The 23,400-nt window shown below is 42.2% G+C and overlaps 1 protein-coding gene across 2 annotated transcripts in view; it reads right to left on the reverse strand.

Moving 5' to 3' along the window:
- The window catches only part of LOC118302466 (cell migration inducing hyaluronidase 1), a 155,300-nt gene that overhangs the window by 87,515 nt on the left and 44,385 nt on the right, over positions 1-23,400 (reverse strand). For both annotated transcript variants that reach the window (XM_035628618.2, XM_035628615.2), the window contains one exon: positions 5,066-5,244. In XM_035628618.2, coding sequence (XP_035484511.1) covers positions 5,066-5,120 — 55 coding nt within the window. In that variant the 5' untranslated portion in view covers positions 5,121-5,244. The remainder of the gene's footprint in view (positions 1-5,065; positions 5,245-23,400) is intronic.

A 23,400-nucleotide genomic window follows, 5' to 3' on the forward strand; every position in this document is an offset into this window, starting at 1 on the left:
TCAGCTCATGAAAAATGGGGGCAAAAACAAAAGTGTTATGTTTATAATTTTGTTCAATGTATTTACTATGGAATATCCCTTATTTTCCTTTCTAATGTCTGTTTGATGTATTTTATTGCTTCATCAGCCACATCTCCACACGGGAATCATGAAACTTTAATTTAACAAAACTGCAAAGTAAATCAAGCACCACGCTGACAGCAGCGTTAGAGCTGGTGCTTTATGGCCAAAGTAATATCATGGCTCTATGGATGGCAGTGTCTGTTGGCCGGCTGGTCTTCAACAACTACTGAATGAATTGCCATCCACGTTTGAGCCAACATTCATTTTCCCCGTTTGGGATGAGTCCAATTGAATATGGTGACCCTCTGGCATTTTTGTTTTCTGAAAGAAATATCTAAAAACGAAATTAATGGAAGCATGAATCATGGAAAAAGGGACTTTCCATGATAGCACTTTTCAAGTGTTATCGACCACCCAAAGCGCTTCACAGTAAAAGTAACATACACACATTCATACTGTACATACTGTATATACGGCACTTTAAAAAAATCATTCAGATATTTTACAATTTAGGGTGTCTTGCCCAAGGACACTTCAGCACTGCAAAATGTCTTCATCTGCTAGATGGACTGGCTCAAAATGTGGCATGATCAGGTTAAAGAGTAGCTACAATTCTATTGCAATCAATCCTGCTGTCCAACTAGCCTGGGACCCAGATGAATTCTGGGAGCTCATTTCATTTGCTCTGCCAGACTCAGTCTGCATCCCCTCATTTGGGAAGTGATTTCCTCCGGCAGAAAACTTTCCAGTCCAATCACAACCGATTATCTGATAACGGGCGGGGTTTATACCGTGACGTGGAGAGAGTTTCACTTAAAGTACCAAGATATTTTCTAATTTCTCCTATGAAAACCGCAACACTCGTTCACAGACATTGTGGAATCATCAACACAGGCATCTCCTCTCTGCTCTGGTCTGTTGACATTTTCGCATCACTCAACAGACGTCACATGATTCATTGCTCTCACTGGTTGTTGGTCTATCCAATTGTGCCCAGAGGCATTTAGGTCTGCGTCCGTTGGTAGAAATTCACAAATTTGTGTGATGACGCTTTCGTAGGGGTAGATTTTCAACCCCTTCCCCTTGTAACTCCGTTTCAAGCGGAAGGCGCAAGGGGTAGGGGTAAAAATGAGAAAAAGGATTGGGCCTTAGTCTGTCTATGCCAGGCAATGTCTACACATGTTTTTTATTACTTCATTATTATTATTATTTGTATTACTACTTTTTCTCTGTTTTTCTGTGTGTAAGCCCATGTTTGTGTGTTTAGCTCTGAGGGTGATCTATAACTAAAAGCTGTGCCTGAGTGTATCATATAAAGACTCACAACACAATGAGGCTGCCGATCTGTTGAGATGCTGCCCATGCTGAGCCTCCTGCGCAGACACAGTGCCAGCGCTGTTCACGGGTTTTGTGTCCATCGTCGGTTCAAAGTCTAAACCGCTGCAGCATTTCAGCTCACCACCTCCCACGGTGCATGTGCATTTACCTGCTAATAAAAGGTGGGGCCAGTCTTGGGAGTTTTTTTGCGATTTTTTGGCTGAAGAAATTAATGCTCAAACAACGCAATTTTTCGCCCGACAGCGGCCCAATTCGACAGACATGTGGATATCGAGTACGACTATTTGTGATTCCCTTTCCTTACAAAGAAAGAAAAAACAATTCTGTGTCTTGAAAGGCCTCACAAGGCATGAATAAGAAAATTGCCTCTTCTCGCACAGTTTGACAACGTCTGTGCTGTGCTCGATGATAAGCCTGTCTGCCCTTCTTCTGAATAACTTCTATATATATATATATATTGTGCAGCTCATGTACCTGTCTGCAACCACTGTCAGTGCTGTACTTGTCTACACTCATAAAGGACAATTTAATCCAATTCACCCGTGGACGTAAACGTTACTGTTGTTTTACATCTGTTGGCCGGGAAAACAAAAGAAAACAAAATGCCCATTAATTCAGGAAACACCATAATATTGCTTTCATCCATCCTTTATCATGACTCACTGCATTCCTCTGTGTCTGAGCTTCTCATTGAGATACAGCCCCATTACTAAGCCTCTAATAAAAAAAACAGTCTGCCTCAGATTGAGATGATCTGCTGGTTGTGATTAGACAGATCTGCTTACGTCTCAGAAAGCCTCTGTTTGCACTCACAATAAATCTGCGCTGGAAACCCCCCCCCAAAAAAACAGGGAGAGAGAAGAAGAGAATTGTAATACGTTTGGATTGGAAATAGGTCTCTAGTGCCTTGAAGAATATTCCACAATCTCTCTCACACACACAGGAGCAGGAATCGGTTGTCTGGCTAGATGCCTGTTGGCAAGTCTGCCGGGGGACAAATAATTCTACTTTCTCACACGACATACAGACAAACACCAGCCTGTAGCGTGTGTGTGTGTGTGTGTGTGTGTGTGTGCGTTTCCTTTTGTGTCCGCAGGCATGACGGCGGTGGAAGGAGCCAGAGCAAAGCCAAATTAGCGGCCGCAGCAGAGAAGAAGCGCTTGATTCGGGGCACCACTCGGCAGTCACAGTGTTCCAACTCCAAAACACCTGCCGAGGTTCCCGAGTCTGGCTTAAACGCTAAATCTACTGATGGCGTATCCATCAGCCGGGACGTCCATGTTCACTTCTACCCTCAGCAGTTCGAGAAACTCTCTGCTGTTTGTTCTAATCCCTGTTCCGACTTCTACAATCGTTTGTGTTGGTTGTGTTTTTAACAGCGAGACCTGAGAATGAATGAATGAATGAGCAGAGCGGAGGGGTTTGGTTTGGTAGAGCGACATTCTCTCTGCTGTTTGTTCTAATCCCTGTTCCGACTTCTACAATCGTTTGTGTTGGTTGTGTTTTTAACAGCGAGACCTGAGAATGAATGAATGAATGAGCAGAGCGGAGGGGTTTGGTTTGGTAGAGCGACATTCTTGAGGCTGATCAACAGCGGGGGCCTGTTTTTGAACGAATAACTTCATTTAAAACTTATTTGGGAGATTCAATTATCTTCTATGTTGTCTGACTCGGTCACATTACACTAGTTTGTGTACACTCGTTTATTTGTGTGTGTGTGAGGAGTTTGTGGTTATACAACTCAGATCCCTGAAGGACCCAGTCCAGCATCCATTTCTCTCGCGCGCGGTCTCTCTGTTTGAGGCCTGAGCTCATCTCTCGTCCCCTGGGATGAATTCGATGTGAAGATTAGTATCCCTTCAACACCTGTTCAGCTGCGAATCCATATGTGCTTACGGTTCCCTCGACACCGCGGGTGAATACTGTACATCAATTCATGCTACACTATATGCCAACTGTCTAATATCAATTATAGCAACTGCCAAAATGTTGCAGCTGCATATATTAATTTAAAGGGGCATTTAAAACTAAACTGGCTGTTTACAATTTTAATTTTCTTCTTCTCTTGTCTTCCCCTTTTCTGTCATGTAAGTACTCTAGTTGATTTTATTCATACACACACACACACACACACACACACACACAAACATATATATATATATATATACATACATATATATATATGTATATATATATATATACGGAAACTCTGTCACCCCTAAATGACGACCAGTATGTTTCAAGGGGGAAAACGCATCGCTGCCTGGACCATGTTCAGCGACAACATTTTCTTCCAGCGGAGGAAGTGCGAGAACCCTGCATGTGGTCAGGCTTAAGCACTGAAAACACTCTCAAGGTTGGGCAAAAACAAGCTTACGATTAAATGTTAATAAAATAAATGCATCCTGCCAGCGCTTGTGGTCACCGTTGACTTTACAAAATGTCTACCCAACACCACATTCTTTCCCTAACATTAACCAAGTGCTTTGAGTTACATTAACATACAGTATGTCTTAAGAATGAAAATCATGCCATCAAGTAGGAAAGCATTTTGAAGTCCATTGCACATTAGTGGCATCTCTTACCAAGAACTAGGAGTGTTCTCGGATTTTCCAGCATGAGAAAAAAGTGTTTCTGAAAACTTATTCCATTATACGTGCGAAAACGTGTTTTTTCTTAACGCAAGTTCGACTTACTAGATTTTTCCAGAGCTTTCGATTGCGTCAAGCAGTATTCTATGTGATTGGACCACGAGGCACTGTGACGAGCTTAGAGCTCAGTTTTTAACTCTTAATTTGCATTCCATATTTTCTCAGCGGACTATTATACCGCAGGAACATACCTAATGTACTGTACCTGAAATGACTGTCAGTCAGTTTGAACACTGCAGGGCTTATTGTTTCACATCAGCACATCCGTGGTGCGTTCAGGGTGTTTTGTGGACTAATCAATCACCGCTCTTGACAGCTCGTGTTGTTTAACTATGAAGCAGATGCTACAGGCTCTACGTTCGGTTGCACTGCAGATTTTTGTCTGGAATAATTCACCGTGATGCAAGAAAAACAAAAAAACACAAAGTAACAAGCCACAATGTTTTTTTAACTGTTATCAGTAAATCCCATTAAAGACCCAAAACAACAACAAACATAAGTTACAAGCTACAGTTGTTGACCACAAAAGATTTGTAGGTGCGACTGAAGAGGGTTTGTTTTACATGTCCTAACAATCATTAAATCAATGTTCATATAGCATTACATATTTATGTGATTTAATTTGATGTTCAATTATTGTTCTGTTGTAATATTGAGCCATTCTGAAACAAAATGAAAGTATGTCATTAGTATCAAGTGTGTGAGTGTGATTTTTTTTCTGAAACATATGTTCAAGATAGTGGCTCTGATGATCAATGATGACCTAAATAATTAGGTGGTTTGATCCAGTTGTATCACCTTTCAGGCATATCTGGTTGAAATGCATTATTCTTGCTTTATTTGAAGGTCAACACTATGAAATATGGATGTTGAAACTAAGATTTTCTCTCTTGCTCTATTTCTCTAATCACTTCAAGTCTTCTCTTTTTTTTCTGCACTCTAAATACTGTGAATCAGTTTGATATAACGGTGATCCCTGGGATGGTAGGATCTGAAAATATCTCCTAACTCACCTGCTTGGATGCTGGGGAGCAGCAGAGCTGCCACAAACATGGCACACGTCTTCATCTCTGTCAGCCTGCCCGCTGACCAACTTCACAATCGGGGCCTTCAAAAGGGTTGCTTCGGACCCCCCCCCGTGGGCTTCAGAGTGGGAAGTGCCAAGTTCACAGTGGGAGGCCACCGAAGGCACCTAGAAAATCACATCACAAATGCAGAGGACTCAGCAAGACATGTACAAATGGGTGATCGTAGGGGACTCCCCCGGTTTACAAGCGTGGCAGGACTTCTGTCACATTTCTGGACAGGCTTGTCACGCACCGAAGGAGTCTTTCAGAACTCTAGCTTTAACTGTGGGTTTAAGTCTCATTTCAAGAGATTACAAATGTATGTACAGTATGTATGCATCAGACAGGTTTGCGCAAGGTGCCGATATGAGTTATTTCGATATTTGACCTACACGTGATCAACAGCAGACGCCCTTCGAGCTGCCACTGTCTTTCTGTGTTTGCCGAACCTTACGGCAGTGATAGCTCTGATTTTAGCCCGCATTGCTACACTCAAAATTCAGACCGTTGACCGTTTCGATAGCAGTCTGTTAGTGATAAAACCCTCACCTCTCTATCGACCTATCCAGAAAACGCTCAACACGACAAAGATGGAACCAAAAACCGTGGCAAGATGACCATATCATTGTAGAATAGGTTTTCTGGCTCGCGAGTTTCAGTCCTTGGTCTCAGTTGAGTCGATTTTTATTTTCTTTGTTCCTTGTTTGTATGCTCAGTCTGATGCTTTCTCCAAAGCTGCTCAGAACAACACTAGATGTCCTGTACTGATTTGTTCTTCCATAGACACATTCAGCTCTTTTACTGGAGAAGAAGTTTGACGCATGTTTTTTTGGGACAGATTAACAGCACAAATAATGTACAACTACAATTTCGTCACCAGATACAACATAGTCAGGTTGTTCTCCATTGTGGAAACAGTAGCACTTAACCCCAACTCTAACCCTATCCTGGGCTGCTGTTGGAAGGTCTCACTGCACAGCTGCCAAGTTGGCTGGAAGTTCTTCCTGAGCATGCTTGCTTAAAAAAAAAATCTGCCAAACGAGCCACGAGATTTAGCTTTTATAGTCAATCATTTAATGATTTAACCATGTTTACTGCAGATTAATTAGTCAAACCTAGTCCTGCTTTGTGGAAATTCCTCTACCATTTCATCACCTCCAGAAAAATTGATTTTCCATGCTGCCATGCAGAGAACTCGGTGACAGGTTGTGGCCATAAAGGAAGACTACAATAGTTAATCATAATTCATTGTCTCGTTTAATTAGCGTGAAGTTTGAACAGGGGGACTAACTCACTTGCCCATATTCAGTCAGATGTAGTGGTCAGCTGATTGACATGTAGATACACTGTTCACACTAGTGGCGACTTATTAGGCCAGCCTTGTACCATTCAGTTTGTTTGCTGGACTTAATGCTTCTAACGCTGCTGTCCCTCTGTTATGCTTGCCAACACATTTCACCTCTGTCCAGACATCTGCTCATTATGAATACAAGTGTGTGCATATGTTAATCTGACTGTGTGCACATTCACGGGTCACAGCTGTGTTGTAATCACTGGGAAACATTTCACCCAGGTAATCCCCTTCGCAGATTTGAATCATATGATTATCTTGTCTAGCAGCAGATTCAAAAAAAACCCTGAGCTGCAGCGGAAACCAAAGAAAATGAAAGATTCCATTTCTCCTTGCTGGCAAAGTGCCCGTTTGGCAATTATGTAAGTTGTTACTTTAGATTTAAAGACTTTAACAGCAGCATTTCCACCATCACATGCTTCCGTCTAAGGGCCAAAAGGCCCCTGTCTTCTTGGCAGTGAAAACTGGCTTGGTACGTGTCTGACTCACAGCCTCAGAGGCATGCACAACATTTTGATCACTGTAGTAAATAAAAAGTGACTGAAAATTTTTTTTTTTTAACAATGAATTTTGAGCTTAGCTTTCTAGGGATTTTAGGAAATCAAGAAACGATACTTTTGTGTGCCACTAGTCTCCTTTAGAATCAGATACATCAATGAGCCCCCCTCACAGTGTAATGGGGAGGTTTTGGGTGGGAGGGAAAGGTCATACTCACACTGGGCCAGGACCCTCCTGAGGGTCAAGATGAGGGGGTAATGTGTCAAAAAAAGCAGAAAAGAGGGGGGGGGGGGGGGGGGGGGGTAGTTGTTTCTTTTTTGGCTTATAAGCCTCTACCAATCTCAGACCTTCCCTTCTGAGACTGACAGTTTAAGTTTGTTTCAAACAAAATGCTTTTTGGATTGCTCAGCGTCTTCTGAAAGTGACAACTTCTGGAGCAATGGCACAATCTGATACTCCACCCATGCCTATACTTTATGTATCAATGTGGTCAGCTCTCTGTGTAATTAGAAAAAAAGGCAATTTTTCATGTGAGGGACTGAAATATGTGTGACTCACAAGCAATAAACACCAGCATCTGGTTGTAAATTTCCCTTGACCCACTATTACAATGGAAGCTGAGAGAGAAAAAAAGTCAGTGCTTTGGATGTGGCCGGGTAAGGTCGGCAAGTTGACCTGGATGAAGAGGCCAGCTAGTCATAATGGTCACTGTGGGCATGCAGCGCCTTTCTGTGTCTACTTTCAGTTGCACTCAAACCAACCGTCTGAAATGATCTGTGTACAAGTCATGTTTATTCTAAAAGGCCGTAGGACGCTCGCAAAGCTTGCCTTACAGTGTGTCCTTTCAGAATCTCTAAAACGACACCGGTGAGTGCAGAGTTAGCATTCTTTTACCCCGTAGGGTCACAATGGCCGCAGGTGTGGGAAGTGATCCAGGTTGAAATATAAATATATCGAAGTATTGCTGCTGGGAAAAGCAACTTATGGACTAATAGGCAGAAAATGGAAAAACGGATGGATTGCCAAACTCCATTAATAGCTCTTTTCAAGCTACATGAGCCAAGTCCTCATTACCCTCATTACCCTTACAGTATTACATTTTCTTGATCTTTATTTCATATCTGCTACTTTCAGCGTAGCAGTTGCCCTAAGATAGTAGGGCCTTTACAAATACGTATTTCCAGAAGAACGATGGCTAGTAGTATGTAATGACAACTTAGTCCTTAACCTGTAGAGAGTTTGTACGGGAGAAAGAAATGGAAGCCACAAATTGAAGCATATTCTACCGGTAAAACATTATTTACATGCGGATTTAGGTTGTTTTTTTGCAGATGCACCAGACGAATTTAAACTGGATTGACATTCGTATGAGCAAATGAGACTTCACATGTATTGCTGTGTCTATTTGGAGAACCCTATCAATTAAAGTGTGGTGTTTACATGGACTCCACCTTACTGCTGGTCTCAATCGAACTACGACAGGACTACTGGTGTGCAATTAAACATAGTCATTGATTTTCCCTGCATCCAAGAAATATGCTCCCCCCCCCAAGAATCAGCACAAGTTGGACGATCAGATGCATTTAAATTAAACACTAAAAGGTTCCATTGCAAACTCTCGCCAAGAAGTTTTCGGTTTGGAAGGATGTCTTCAGCTTGAGTTTTTTTCCTACTTGTCCATGACCAAATCCCTCCCTCACCACATTGTTAGAATAGCCTGAGACTGACCTTTACATGAGGTGAACGCCGTGTGCTTGTTTTGCCGTCATGTGATGCATTTCACAGTACGTCGCGGAGGACACTTTAACATGATTCGCAGAGACAACGATCCAGTGCACTCACAGGTGACATTTGCACAAACTCTTGTTCAGAAAGAATGTATTTCATCTTCCCAATCAGGTGCATTTTGACTGTCGAACACAGATCTCAGACACACACGTGTGAGCAAAGGCAGGAGCCACTTAAGTGAAGCATTCATGTATGATTAATAACAGAAGCTAGTTCTTGTCTTGGCTTTCATGAAGTTCAAATGGATTTTTCTGAGCTGTAATGCTGCACCATTGGCCATTAAGCCGCGCAACACTTCACTGTTTATGATTTCTCAGTAAGCCTGTCAACATGATTTGGAGCAGCCAGCTGGCAAGTTGGACAGTCGGCAAGAGAACCAGCCAGGAAAAAAAAGAAGGTTTTGTTTATGTGAACTCCACAGAGCGTGAGTGAATGTGTGTGTTCTGTCTGATGGTCTCACTTTGAAAGGTTATGTCATTGCTACTGCATGTGGATTTTGAAGTGCATCTTTTTCTGTGTTTTGTCTTTTCATTTTGTCTTTCTGACTAATTGACAGGGCTATGACCAAAGTTGACCAGAGAAAGGATTGACCAGCTGCTCACCAAAAGAAATATGTAACCAATCTCGATGGTTTTAGATGGGTGTTGTATTTCATATTAGTTCATCTACAGGTATATTTGTTGTCGAGCTGAAGAGTTTAGGTGATAACTGATGCATCTGTTGTTTCCCATTTGACATTCTTCAGAAAAATATTCAGGCGAAATTTGAACTAAAATGGAACCAAAGATCCAGCTTCTCAAATTAAGCATAGCGTTAGTTCAGTCAGGCCATGAGCTCAAGTGCCGCCACTATGTAGCACATCAGCTGATCTCTACGTTTTAATTGCTGCTCTCCCTGCCTCAATCTACATGAAGGCCCATGGATGGATAGGCAGGTGTGCTCTCCCTATCCCAGGCTTTCCACATGTGCGTGTGGAAGGGCAGGGAGGTCCCAGAACAGAGCCATACCGCCAAATATAACCAATTGCGATTATTGGAATTAATTCATTTTGACTATAGTGGTCCTGACGCAAATGTGAAAACTTTCTTTGTCATCTGAGCCTTTTAATGTAAATTCTGAAAGGCATTTCACTTGTCACATTATGGATCAAAATGATTAATCAATTAGCCATGAAAATAATGCCGTGCTTTGATCCCTCCCTTCTGCTCCCTCACAGCGGCAGTGCGGAACACAAGCTAAAGCTTATGAATGGAGTCTGCTAATGTCAAAAAACGTTTGGCTCTGAGAAAAACACTGACTTCGATACAAACAGATAGAGGCTCAAATGAAGGGCTACATAACAGTCAGCAGTCCGTGATAAACGAGGACTTTTTCTTGACTATGAATCATGCAAAGCTGCTCTAGTGGACTCTGGAGAAAAATATGGTGTTTTGGAAATTAACATAAAATTGGCACTTTCCAAGTAGCAGACATCCGATGCCAGGATGTTTGCTTGTGCGGGAGCATGAGCAACAAGATACTGACCGCAGTGCGCTGGCTACAGGTGGCGTTAAATAATAAGGGTTTTGTGAATGTTACACACAGAACAGTTACACTCAAGGTCAGGTCCCGTTTTAATGTTGTCAGGTTAACTAAAGCCACATATACTGTATGTGATCATAGAGAGTCGATACAAGAACAGAATAGGTTCTGGCAGGGGTGATTCTAGGATTAGAGCTCTAGGGTTGCTGAGCACCCAATGATCCCCCAAATTTTATTTTTTTAACAAATAACAAAAAAAATTGGACTATCATTCCCACATTTGTGAAAGAAGGACATCAGACTTTTTGGGTAGTGGGAAATCACTGTGACTGGACAACTTACTTAATGCTGAGCCACAAAGCCTTTATACTTGGTTTACAAAGTACTACAAATTAAATTGTATTAAAAAAATTTAAAGATAATGAGGCACAAACAAAATCTATCATTCTATAACAATAATGGGCTTCCCTGGCTTCCAGTAAGTTAGCTAGTCAGTGATGAAACACATACAGACAGTAGCACCTTGGCTTTAATATTAACACACCAATGGCACAACAGCTAGCTTCTCTCGTCTGTTGTATTTTCTTTGCTACAATATTAAGTTTAAAACATATGCTGTCTATGGTTTACAATTTTAAATGGCCAAGTCTGTGAAATCAGTCCATCAATTAGAACACACTCCTTAACAATTCTAGGTGGCAGCCATATGTGGTTTTATTCTCCAACCAAAAGGAGGAAGAATATATATATAACACTTGTCTTACCCTCTCTTGCTCTGTTTTTCGTGTGGACTGTGAGATTGTGGATATGACCTAGAAATAACAGAATGGATGAAATCCAGTTTGACATGTGGGATTCAGTTGCATCCAAATGAGTGTGGACATGACCACAGTCTGAAAGGCAGTGGAGAACAGCTCAAAGCAGGGAGCTCATTCTGTCGGCAGCCTTCCTCTCACAGCTCTTAAGCTACTGACAAGGAGACTACACACATGCATGGGTTTGTGTGTGTTTGTGTGCATGTTAATGTAGAAAAAATGACATCTTTTTAGGTTTCATATTCCAAAACAGTGCAATTTTTCAGTTTATTATGGCGCAGAAGAGCAGGGGCCTTATGAAATCCATTGTAAATGCAGATTGATGCGAGAGGCAACACACAGGGTTTCAACCTGCACGCCAGCTTATGTACTGCCAGGCCCTGCTGGTTATTGGACACTTTATGAGCTCAGAGCGACTGTGAAATTTTTAAACACAAGCTGGCACTGCGCGGACGACGTTCCCACACACATAAACACACTTCCGAAAATATGAACTTCTGAGAGAAATTGCCACTTCCCCCCTCGAAACTGCGCTGCCCGCCACGCATACAATGACATAGCAACACACAACACTTGCCAGCACGTTAACTGAGGGTGGAAAACACACTAATAGATGCTTTTATGACTTCCACAGTAACAGAAACTCACAATTAATCTCTTGCAGCAACAAGCTTTGAGTCTAAGAATAGTGTGTAATAATATACCTCTGGGGAAGTGTTGGGTGGAGCTCTGTCAGCTGCATTAGAAGCAGCTCCCTTTGAGGTCTAGCTAAACACTGGGCATATGGAGGTGAGGACAATCTGCTGACTACTACACACACACACACACACACACACACACACACACACACACACACACATTTTTGTCTGAATAAATGTTTTGATCCCTCTCTCGTCTGCAGGAAGTCAATCACGATACAGCCTCAGGAGTGACACGCCATCGCTGACGATTTTAATAGGCTTATTATACATTCCACACAAAGTGGGGAGAGTCAGATATCCCTGATGATGGGATGTAGATACCATCACTGTCCGCTTCTTGCATCCGCCACTGAGCTTCAACAGATGCATGCAGCGAGCACACAGGTTCGCACTGTCCCCCACGAAGACCCCCACACATTCATTAGGGGTCACTTGTCCTTGCTGGTGGAGGTTGTACACAGTACTGTGTCGGTAAAGATGCAAATGCGACATGATACATCATGATGTGTGAATTGATTTTCAGCAGGGTTGTCAGACTTTAAAAAAAAAAAATACTACCATTATTACGGAAAGCACGGTAACTCATTTTGTCATATTGTGTTATTTGCTAGATTTATACAAATGGAACCCTTTATCCTAGTTGCCCCAGTCCATGAATTCTCGTACAAATTTTTTTTCATTTAACTTTTTTGTTACATTTATAAAAACATTTTAGTCCTGGGAGCCTACAAGTTTGACTATCATTCAACCATTCACACACACTCACAGTATACAGTAAAGTATATTACAATGTGGCTTTATTTACCATTCCACCATTCACCATGAGTTCACAAATATTCCTACTGTGTACCTATTACTTATTGCTCTTCACTTCCCTTTGCCACCAGTTCCCCATTTTATTACATATTTTTGTCTGTCATAATGTAGGTATTTAGTGTAGTGTGGCCTACTGTTTCATCTCCTAGTTCAAACCATTCCTTATTCCACTGGAGTTATTTCACAAGCATTAATGACAGTATGAAGAAAAAAAACAACTTTAGATGTCAACAGTGCACTGCACTCACAATTTAAAGTGATTGACTTGGACAATGTGCTGCTAACAGTAACTGATGGGGTTGGGCGAGGCAGGTATTTAAATCTGCTCAGGGCCCCAAAAAAGCTTGGGCAAGCCTTCTCTCTCACACACACACACTCTCTCTCTCACTCACACACACACACACACAAACACACGCACACACAATCACACAAAGCAATTCGGCCCTCAGTGCTAAAAATATGTATATCATTAGCAACATCCTGGGACCTGCAGTGACAATGGGTAATATGACTCACTCAGCAGCCAGTCAGCCAGTTCTGATAACAGACCAGCCTCAACACACATGCTGACAGACAGGAGGGGGTGGTTCAGTGTGTGTGTGTGTGTGTGTGTGTGTGTGTGTGTGTGTGTGTGTGTGTGTGCGTCCGTGTGTGTGTGTTCCTCTTTCCTGCAAAGCAGTCAGGATTTGGTTGCAGGAAATAACATTTGGTCACATTCTGAACATGCTGTCCTCAACCTGATCCAGGTTCACCTAACAAGGTTAGCATGAGCATGAAAACATTCGGCGAGACACAGATGAATGCACTCTGTCACACAGGAATGCACATACGCACACACACACACACACACACACACACACACACACACACACACACACACACACACAGAGTAATGTGGAGGGAACCTCACTGGATGTTCTGCTCGTCATTCCGGTTGCCTTACGCACATGCAGCTATATATCCACGTGTATGTAGTGGTGCATACACACACACACACACTACACACACACACCGACAACACAAAACACGTGGGGTGTAGCCTTGGGCGAAAGGAAAACACAAGGCCAGATGTCACTTGTTAAACATGGTCTGTGTGTTTAAGCAAATACATTACAATAATTATATTTCCTGCAAAGCTCAGTGCAGTCAAATAATAATTTGAGTGGCACGCGACAACAGGAATGCATGATATGATTCAGCACGTACAAAAATGTGTGATTTATGCTAATGCGGGGAAAATGACAAGTTAACAATAATTATATGTGGATTATTGCTAATGGATAATGACTAGTGCTAAGGTCATTGCTATACTTGTATAAACATTATTTCTGAAGTGATCACTAACTGTCAGAATCAAGTCCGACATGAACTCAAAATGTCAATTATTTCGTTTTTTTCCAGAATGAAAATGTGCTAAACTAAACATGTATGCGTCCTATTTTGGGTAATGTACTGAAAAGATTGTTGGTCTTGTTTTCCTTGTGACGACAGTCTCTGGAATTTGGAGACCGTCTCAGCGGAATTAAGTCCAACTTTGTACATCGATAAATTGTGGAACATAACAGGGAGATTAGTCTTGACATCTACAGGCTACAGGGGAAGATCAGAGGCAGCAAGGTGATGTGAGACTGAATGACAGGCCAACACGCTCCCCTCTCAGTCCGTCACTAATCCCACTGACGCTGTGATGAATCAATGAAATCTCTCAAGAGTTACAGTAAAGAGGCGGGAGGGGAGAAATGACCTCATTAAAGCTGGCAGTATAGCATCCTCAGCGGCATGGAGCGTGAGAGTTGGCGAGCCCTGCAGTCGCGCTGCGCCATCCCTGCACAGCCCCCGACATTACAGCAGCCAAAAATGTACGTGTGATGAAACCGAAACACAAGCGGCGAAATGATGAAATTTAGTTGACATTAGCGGCGGTTGACAGGGACAGGGGGGGCAAGTTGCTGGGGCTTGGGGGTAAGGTTTTTTTTCCTGACAGTTTGAAAGCCCCTTCAGTGTGTCAGTGTTGCTGTCAAATTCTGAGGAGGAAGAAAGAAATGCAAAAAGATGACAGGGAATCAAAAGCATTGTCAGTAAGAATGGGGGGGGGGGGCATTTTAGTGGTGAAGTTTTCGACACAGAAGATAAAAAAATATATATTGATGCTGCTAAAATTTGAACAGAGCTACATCCTCTTTTAATCTATAAAAAGGCTGCATCCAACTGTTTTCACCTCTGTCGGTGTGAGGTACAGCAATCTAATGGCTTTGCCTTTCCTTCTCGTCTTTTCATTCAGGGCGAATCACAGTCCAGCCCGCGTCGAAGACAACAAACATGGACACGTGATCACATGAAGGGACGGCAAAACCACGGAGGGCCGAGAGAAAACACAGATTTTTGTTCCTTGGCGAAGCGTACTGCACCACTGAGAAAGCACACCTTCAAACAGAGGAGAGAAACGGCTCAGCCACATCAACCCTGCGTCAGTGCAGATGTTCCTTACGCAGCACTACAGAAAAGGACGGCTGTGGAGTTCGCATTCTGTCACCTCCTTGGAAACCACGGTTTCTGCCCTTACCCAAACCCAACCTTTTTTTTTGCCATAACGGTCATGGTCTGCGAGGACCAACAACTCTTGTGGAACTTTGATAGGACTCTTGTGAGCTGTTTTGTTTCTTGGTGGACTTCAATCGTGAGTTTGGCATTTCCTGTTTTATTTTGCATTCATTTCCTGTTCTCCTGTGTCTTAGGGTGTGGTCGAAATGTCCTTCCTATCTATTATTCCTTGACCTCAGTGGAACCCGTCATGAGGTCAAGGAAAGGTGTAAAGGAGGACTGATAGGACATAGGAAAAACCGACAGCGCTGCTCAGAGAATCCGACTCGACTTTCACTATTCTACGTCATCACGCGACGGTGAATGTTATTGACGCGTGTCTGCCGTGGTGAAACTACACATTTCCCAAGATGGACTACAAAAAACGAAGCGGCTCCTTCCATCATTCTTCAGTGTGTTTTACCACCGTTTGACATCAGATGTAAATGCTTCCTATGTAATGGTAACTGACATGATGACGTTTGTCTCTTCTGGGTCATATTCATACTCTTCTACTTCTTCTTCTTCTACTTCAGATTGAATCATTTACGTTCGTGCATGGCACGTCACGTTAAATGTGGGGCGTTTATATCTCCTTACTCTCGCAAAGGAAGCTCCAGTGTACCCTATGCTAAAGAAGATAGTAAAGGAAGCATTGAAGCTTTCCGATGCATTTAGAGAATCCAAAACAGCCCCTATCATGGCTGCTGATGAAATACTTCCGGTTCACGTCAAGATTTAGGAAACTTCCAAAGCCAATTTGACAATTCGACCCTCACTCATGGTTGGTCACTTCATGTTTTCTTGTGTTTCATTGTGATCCCTGAACTTGTTCCTAATGTGTCTCCCTCGTGTTCACTTATAGTTAAATCTAACAAGACCAGGACCAAATATTCCAAATCCTAAAAATAAAAGCCACATTTCAACTGAGGGACAACAACAGTCTACGCTAGGGGTAGCGCCGATATTCACCAATTTTCACCAGATTATCAGTATCAGCAATTTTTTGAGTCAAAAGTAGCACATTTTAAAATTGACTTTGGCAATGCTTGTTTGTTTGTTCAACTTCAAAATAACGCTGCTGATAGCAACAAAGTGAAAGTGGTGTTAGATTAGTAATTATTGATATCGGTATCGGTCCTGAAAAAGCCATATCGGTCGACCCCTAGTCTACGCTGATAGGACCTTCCTTCCTGGGAAATGGCTCCATTGCCTGCTGCCTGAATGGTGATTATCAGTCCTGACTGACTGAGCACAGTGCAGCAGGTCCCCGCTGATGTGCTAAATAAATATATAAGCCACTTGTTTCAATTACTTCTTCCAATTAAGCGCTTTCTCCTGGTGTGGCGCAGAAGTCGTGCTGGGAGAGTGAGAGGAGGCAGAGTGAGAGACGGTCGTAGAGTTGACAATCTCATGGGTTCAAAGAGAGAGACCTGCTGTGCCAGGACAGGCAATCATACAGATACACCACCGCTGTGCCGCTTCAGTGTTAACTAGGACAGAGCCCCCAACAACAAATACTGCATCTGGGCTGCAGCCTCACTTTGAAGAGCTATGAACTATAACACATTCACATACGCACACAAAATAACAAGTCCCAAGTTTAAAAGACGTCATTGCACGAAACCTTGATACTATTTTTGAGCTACACGTTTTTGAAAAATAGACAGTGTGTGTGCATCTCCCATTGGTTGATTCACGTGTCATGTGGGCCCCTCAGCCCCAAGCCCATTGTTTCCTAAGTCAATCGTGGAACATCCAAAAAGTCACAGCTCATGAAACAGGGCACTATCAGCCATATTGCTTAAAGGACAACATCAGCGGCATGCATTGATGACACGATGGAATCAGGGGTGGCAGATGTCGACGTAACTCAGCAAGTGAATGCAGGACAGGTTGTTGACTAAAATTCTGCTAAGGGTGTGTCTTCTACCCTGTCCTTCGCTATAGTAACCCCCTGGCAAACTTTCTTTTCAGTGAATGGGCAACCAATGGAATCTGCTGGAGCTACACACAAAATCTTAAAGCTTACCCACCCGGGTGACAGCGGAACGCTGGGGTTTCAGTGGGGCGGGGGGAGGGGGGGTGAACCCTCTTGAGTCCGGCTGTACTGACAATTTGGTCCAAACTCAAAGTTGAGGAAGTCAGGAGTGAAGATTATAGTTTTCAAAGATATGTCAAGGTTAATGTTGGAAAGACCATTCGAAATCTGGAGACATAAAAGTGTGTCTATACCACAAATGGAGTCTCCATATGTTTCATGATGTGCAGATGTTACATTGATTTGTGCAAACACACTGTCTCTTGCACTAATCAGGCAGATGAGCACCTCCGTTGGTAACTGCTGTTACCTCACCAGCTGTAGTAAAAATACCTCTGGCATGTAGCTAGCTCGCTTAGCCTAGCTTTGGCTGGTTGGTGGTAACAACTAACAATCCAGATCATCGATGAGGTTCAGAACGGGGCACTTTATTTCAACACTTCAGCGGACATACACGGCCTCATCAGGCAGCCTCTCATTACACAGTGACCATAAACTGTCGGTAACATGGATGATGTGCGGAGCCCATTCTCCTTGTGGCACAAGAGTGCGCAGAGCCAAGCTTCTTCCTCTCATACACACACATTTCAAACCCATATTGCCTCCTGCTTAAAGGGCCAGGCTTGGCTCGTAACACTGCGCAGAGCTTGTAGTACAAGATATAAGGTAGCGTTGGCCACTGGCTACCATGCTTTCTGTTGTTTACTACAATGTTCTTCTTCTTTGTTTTACGGTGCGCACCGCCATCTATGGCCGGCAACTGTCGCTACACAATCATAAGACCCTGGTCTGCTCGCAGTGTGAAAGAGGCCAATTGCCGATTAAACGGGGGTCGACCAGCATTTAAAAAACCTGGTTCTACAAGGTAATTTTGGTGTGAAAGAGGTATGACATTCACTACTACAGGCTTTAGAGCCGCTAATTAACCTAGACAGCTTGTCTTTGGACTGTGGGAGGACACTGGACTATATAGTATTTAGTTTTTATTAAATTTTAGTGTATTAATGATAGTGTTTCCAACAACAGTATAGTGCGTGTGGGACTGGGTCTGTAGTAAATAAGCATTTTCACAGTACTTATGGAGTGACAACGTAACACAATCACAACAGAGTGGCTCACTTATCGTTAACTCATTCTGTTCCAACAATGCAGCGTTAAGGAACAGAAGAATAACATATTTCAGGCTTTGGATACACAGACTCATCGGTATTACCAGTTCATTGTCGCTCAGGGCCTTTCCATAGGTCTTATTGATTGTGAGGAAGAAAAAAATATCCTGACGAAAAACATTTCACAAAGTGACCACCTATTTATTTCCCTCCTCCAAGGAACTGCATTCACGGCAGCAACACTCCTTCTTACATGCTTGATGTATAGCGCGACTCAACAGCTAACAATTCTCAATTTCCTGATAAATGACTCCTGACACAGCAGTGAGCTGCTCTGATAACTTCCCTGGAAACGTCACGGATGTTTTTTTAATAAGATTGTGTTTCTGTGGAGGCCTTGCCAAGTGGTCTCACATTTGAAAGTCAGATAAGAGGAAGACTTCTTTTTTTTTAAATGAAAAGAAATACACATACACACTCTTAACTTACACAGTCAGCAGTGCCAAAGAACACTATATTAGCAAGTTCAATGTATGAGGGGAAATGGCTGGCTCGTTGAGGTGGCTCTGTCATGAGCAGAAGATGGAACATGTTCCTCTCCTCTATTAATCTGGCCAAATCTCCTCTGCTGGACAGCTTTGTTGATCTTAAACCTGTAATATGGTTGCCCCGGCCCATCAAGTATCCATAATGTATCACATATCCTGCCGCCTTCCTATGCAACCAGCCGAGCTGCTATCAAAGCTACTGGGACACATCAGTGCTTCTTGACAGGACATGAATATGAATCCGTGATGCCAAACACATTTGCATATATGCTAACACTCCTGCGCCTTGATACAGTTTCCATAGTGATCCCTTAGGAAATCACAGATTTACCATGAATACAAAACTGCACTAATTGTTATAATGATAGAAATAACAATAATTGTCTTGTAGAGTATCTTTGAAGACTCTATTGTTACTGTAGCTTTATACCTAATGCTAAAGACTGGGCAAGGGTTAGGGCTATTATTATTGAATAATAATAATAGGATTTAAGAAACACTGAGATCAATGTCCATTCCTTTTCTTTCCTGATATATCATTTCTGCTTACTAATTTAACTCACTGTTCACTCATATTCTCTGTCTACTTTTATCGCTCATTATGACCGTCGGAATTTCAAAGCCCTTGTCCCACTTCCGGGAAATTTATCACTAATCATTAAGTTCATCATTAATGAATTCTCAGGGTTATATGTGTCGTTTTGTTTTTTTTGTCAATCAAAAACCAAACTAGCTGAATGGTGTTGAGTCTAGTCCTTCACCTTCATCACTGTCAAAGATTTGCCCACAGATCCCAGAGGGCAACTCTGTAAACTGCTGTAATTTATACGGCCTGTAAATGGATTTCATTCATATGGCCCATGCCAAAATGCTTGAATTATTATTCTAAGGATCTGCATTTGGCTGACTCGTGGTGTCCTCTGGAGGGGAGTGATCCTCTCAGTCTAATTTACTGATGCAGAACTACACAAATAAGTGGAATTCCACCCTCAAATTGAACCCACGTGGAGGCGCGTGACAAACTGTATAGAGGTGATCCAGGAAATTATGCCTGAATTCCATTTTCATAGATGAACCAACAAAAGCCCTATATAACAAAAGCTGCACAGGCACAGTGTACACCAAACTGCACCTGCACTTATATTTGATTTCATGACTGCACCTTCAACATTTCAGTATTTCACCTATAATTCAATTTAGAATAACTCAAAGAAATATGACTACGGACATGCTAGGAGCTCTGTGAGCATGCATTTTGACACAGTGGTGCTTGAGCCTGGGGCTAACATAAGCACGCTGACATCCGAGATCCGTAGCAGGTAATATTGTATCACTTGTCGCCCTCTGGAAGCCTGGCAGAGCAGCATGACACTTGACCCATTACTCACTCCGGGAGGTCTAATTCTCAAATTGGTCCATGCAAAGACCAAAGAATTACAAGAGCACACATATACACACACTTAAACACCCAATTATCACTTGTGAAAATAGTCACACACATACACCCCTTTCTGCAGGGTAGAAAAATATCTGAGGAAAAATAGCATCTCTTCAAAATTAAAGTAAGATTTGAGTGACCTGCAGTTTTTTTTTTTTAAGCTTTGCACAGTTTATTTCTGAGACTGAAATGTAAACATTCAGGAATGTAAAACCACTAATTGCATGAAAGGCATACACTAGGACTTTTCCTGTATGCAATGTAATGTATGTTTGTGTCCATGCAGGAGCCACTTTCCAGCAGGGACTTCACTTGTGTGGTTGAAGGGTTAGAAAAGAAAGTGTTGCTGCTTCAAGGTCAAACAGATGGGGCTTTTTATAGAGAGGGGAAAAAAAAGACATGAAACCATCATCCCATGTCCTTTACAACCATGAATCCTCATGGTTGTAAAGGACATGGGATGATGGTTTCATGTCTTTTTTTTTCTTGTGAGCGAACACAAGAATCTGTCAGCTATACCGTCTGTGTGTGTAATTGTGTGTGCATACATATCGTAAGTTAGTTGGTAAAAAGGGCAGTACATTTTGAGCAATCAAGACAGGAATGACCGGAGTGAGCAGGATCTCAAGAAACAGATGTCAATCCTTTCAGTGTCACAGTAAATCACTGCACTCCCTTCTTAGTAGGGTACAACACTTAAATTAACAATTCCTCTCCCAGTCTCTCTCTCTCTCCCTCTAGTTCTCTTTGTGCATATATCTGCTTTGTGATGACAGTTTGAGATTCATGGTCATTATTGTTCATTTGGATGCAGACATTTACAAACACACACACACACACACACACACACACACACACAAACACACAGTCAATATGTACAGTATGTGCATGCACACATGTAAGGCATGCTGAAGACTATAATCAAAAGCCATGTGTCAGTGAATGGGAAACAGCACATCACAGCTCTGAACCAGGTGTTTAGCTTTAACTCATAAAACATTCTGAAAACTATGGCTGCTTATTAGTGACGCCCCACATAGATTATTGCCAGTGATTCACAGTTACACAGCAATACACAATGGAGAACTTTAGATATGACTTCTTAGTTTTGAAACTCTTTTCTTGTGGGTTACAGCAAGAATGACCTGCAGTCATTATTGCAGCAATGACAGACAGAATCTTTTATGGTTTTTAATAAAGACAGGGCCCACAGCAGACATCAGGACAAGACAAAACAGCAGCATGGGTTTACCGTTGTTCTCTTCTCAGGCTCACAGCTACACCTTGAAAAACACATGTAAGCTTCCAACTCCGATACTGTGAGCAGAGACCTCAACTGTAGAGCTTTTCCGATCTTATTTTCATATTTTAATTACTGAAATTCAGATGCAATGAGGGATTTAAAAAGGCTTTTGCTTTGATTCAGAATAGATACGATGCTGCTGAATACTAACACTGTAATGTTGGACATTGCTTCACATTCAGTCTGAACTAATCTGAAAACCTTTCATTTGCACCTACAGCCAGCTATCTCTAGCAGTTAATAGGAGCTGTCAACCTGGATGTACATTAAAAGTTGTAATATCAGTAACTGTTATATCTCACTTTTGCATAGAAACATCCAGGTTCGACCTGCAGAGTGTCCTGACTTAAAGTCACTGACCTGGCCAGAAAACTGTGCAGTCAAACAGAAACATCTAAATGACGGGAAGATATATACAATAAGATCCTGATGGTTTCTTCATTAATCCACTATTTGCTAACCTTTAGGCATAATAAGCAGAGCTCCTCATGGAATTTGGGCTACCATCATGACTTGGTACTGCTGGATGTCCTGTTGCCTGGATGTTAGGCTGGATATCGCCTGGGCAAAGAGATCAAATTTTACAGTCCTTTATTATGTAACCATGTAGAAAGGCCCTGTTTCAAAACATCTAATTTCACATCCTTTGATATTGGTTAATACTGTGCTCACATGGTATTCGTAAGTAGGAAGTTATGAGTTCTGAAATTAGCATAAATTAACAGAGAAAACCTGGATGCCAGGTATCATTTGAGTCTCTGGGCTTGGGTTGCGAGGTTGGAGGTTGCTCAGATGGGGTAAAAAAGCTAATTTATGGCCCAGGGTCCCCTGGGAATCCTCACAAGTGTGTGTTTATGGACGTTTATCTGTGATGTAAATCAGAGATATCATATAATTGAAAAAGTACAGTAAGTTGCTGAAGCAATGTGTGTGTGTGTGTGTGTGTGTGTGTGTATATTTTTTTGGCTCATTGTTAAACTGAGAAGAACCGCTGTAATGTTTTGACTTAGAATGTGTCAAAGGTTCAGTTAACTGCACATGTTTGTTGCAGTTCGTAAGTTGCTGCTGTAACTTATTTCTATTTTCAAAAGAAATACTTCAGTTCTATCTCTAGTTTCATGTGAGGAGCATTTTGGGGTTTCCATTGGAGGGAAAGTTTGACAGACAGCCCAGAATTATTGAAAGACCCCTTTTTTTCCATCTTTCCCAGACTCGGATGAGGTGAACATTAGTCTCTTTTTCACCTCTAAACATGTAGTACAAAGAGAGGTCCAGGATGTGTTTATCTGAGCCCAGCACAAAGACTGATAGCAGCATCTTAGAGCAGAACTCTAGCCCTCTGGGCTGTTTTCAAGTGGCCCTTCTTCTTTTTCCTATTTTGAAGCACGTTTGGTTTTGCGTTACACTGAAGACACTAGGGGTCTAATGTTTTTCGAAAACAGTCTGAGAGACTGACAACCTCCTGGGAGAACAGGGAAGGAAATATGAGGAGGCCGTAGGAAAACCATTTTTCAACCCTGCTGAGCACACGTGCGGGATATAAACTTACGCTTACATACACACACACACACGCTCTAATCCTTGGTACCACATGCTCACTCCAAAGTAAGTTAAAGCATATATAGCAGACTTGACAGGTAGGGGTCAGCGGATGGGTGTATGAAAAATACTACTGGGGAGTTATACTGCTAATCAAAGAGGTAATAAAAAGATCCTGGTAATATAATCATAATTAACAATTATTTTCTGGAATAAGTTGCAAGAAGGCAAAT

Source organism: Scophthalmus maximus, chromosome 4, assembly GCF_022379125.1.
Source record: "Scophthalmus maximus strain ysfricsl-2021 chromosome 4, ASM2237912v1, whole genome shotgun sequence".
Lineage (NCBI taxonomy): Eukaryota > Metazoa > Chordata > Actinopteri > Pleuronectiformes > Scophthalmidae > Scophthalmus > Scophthalmus maximus.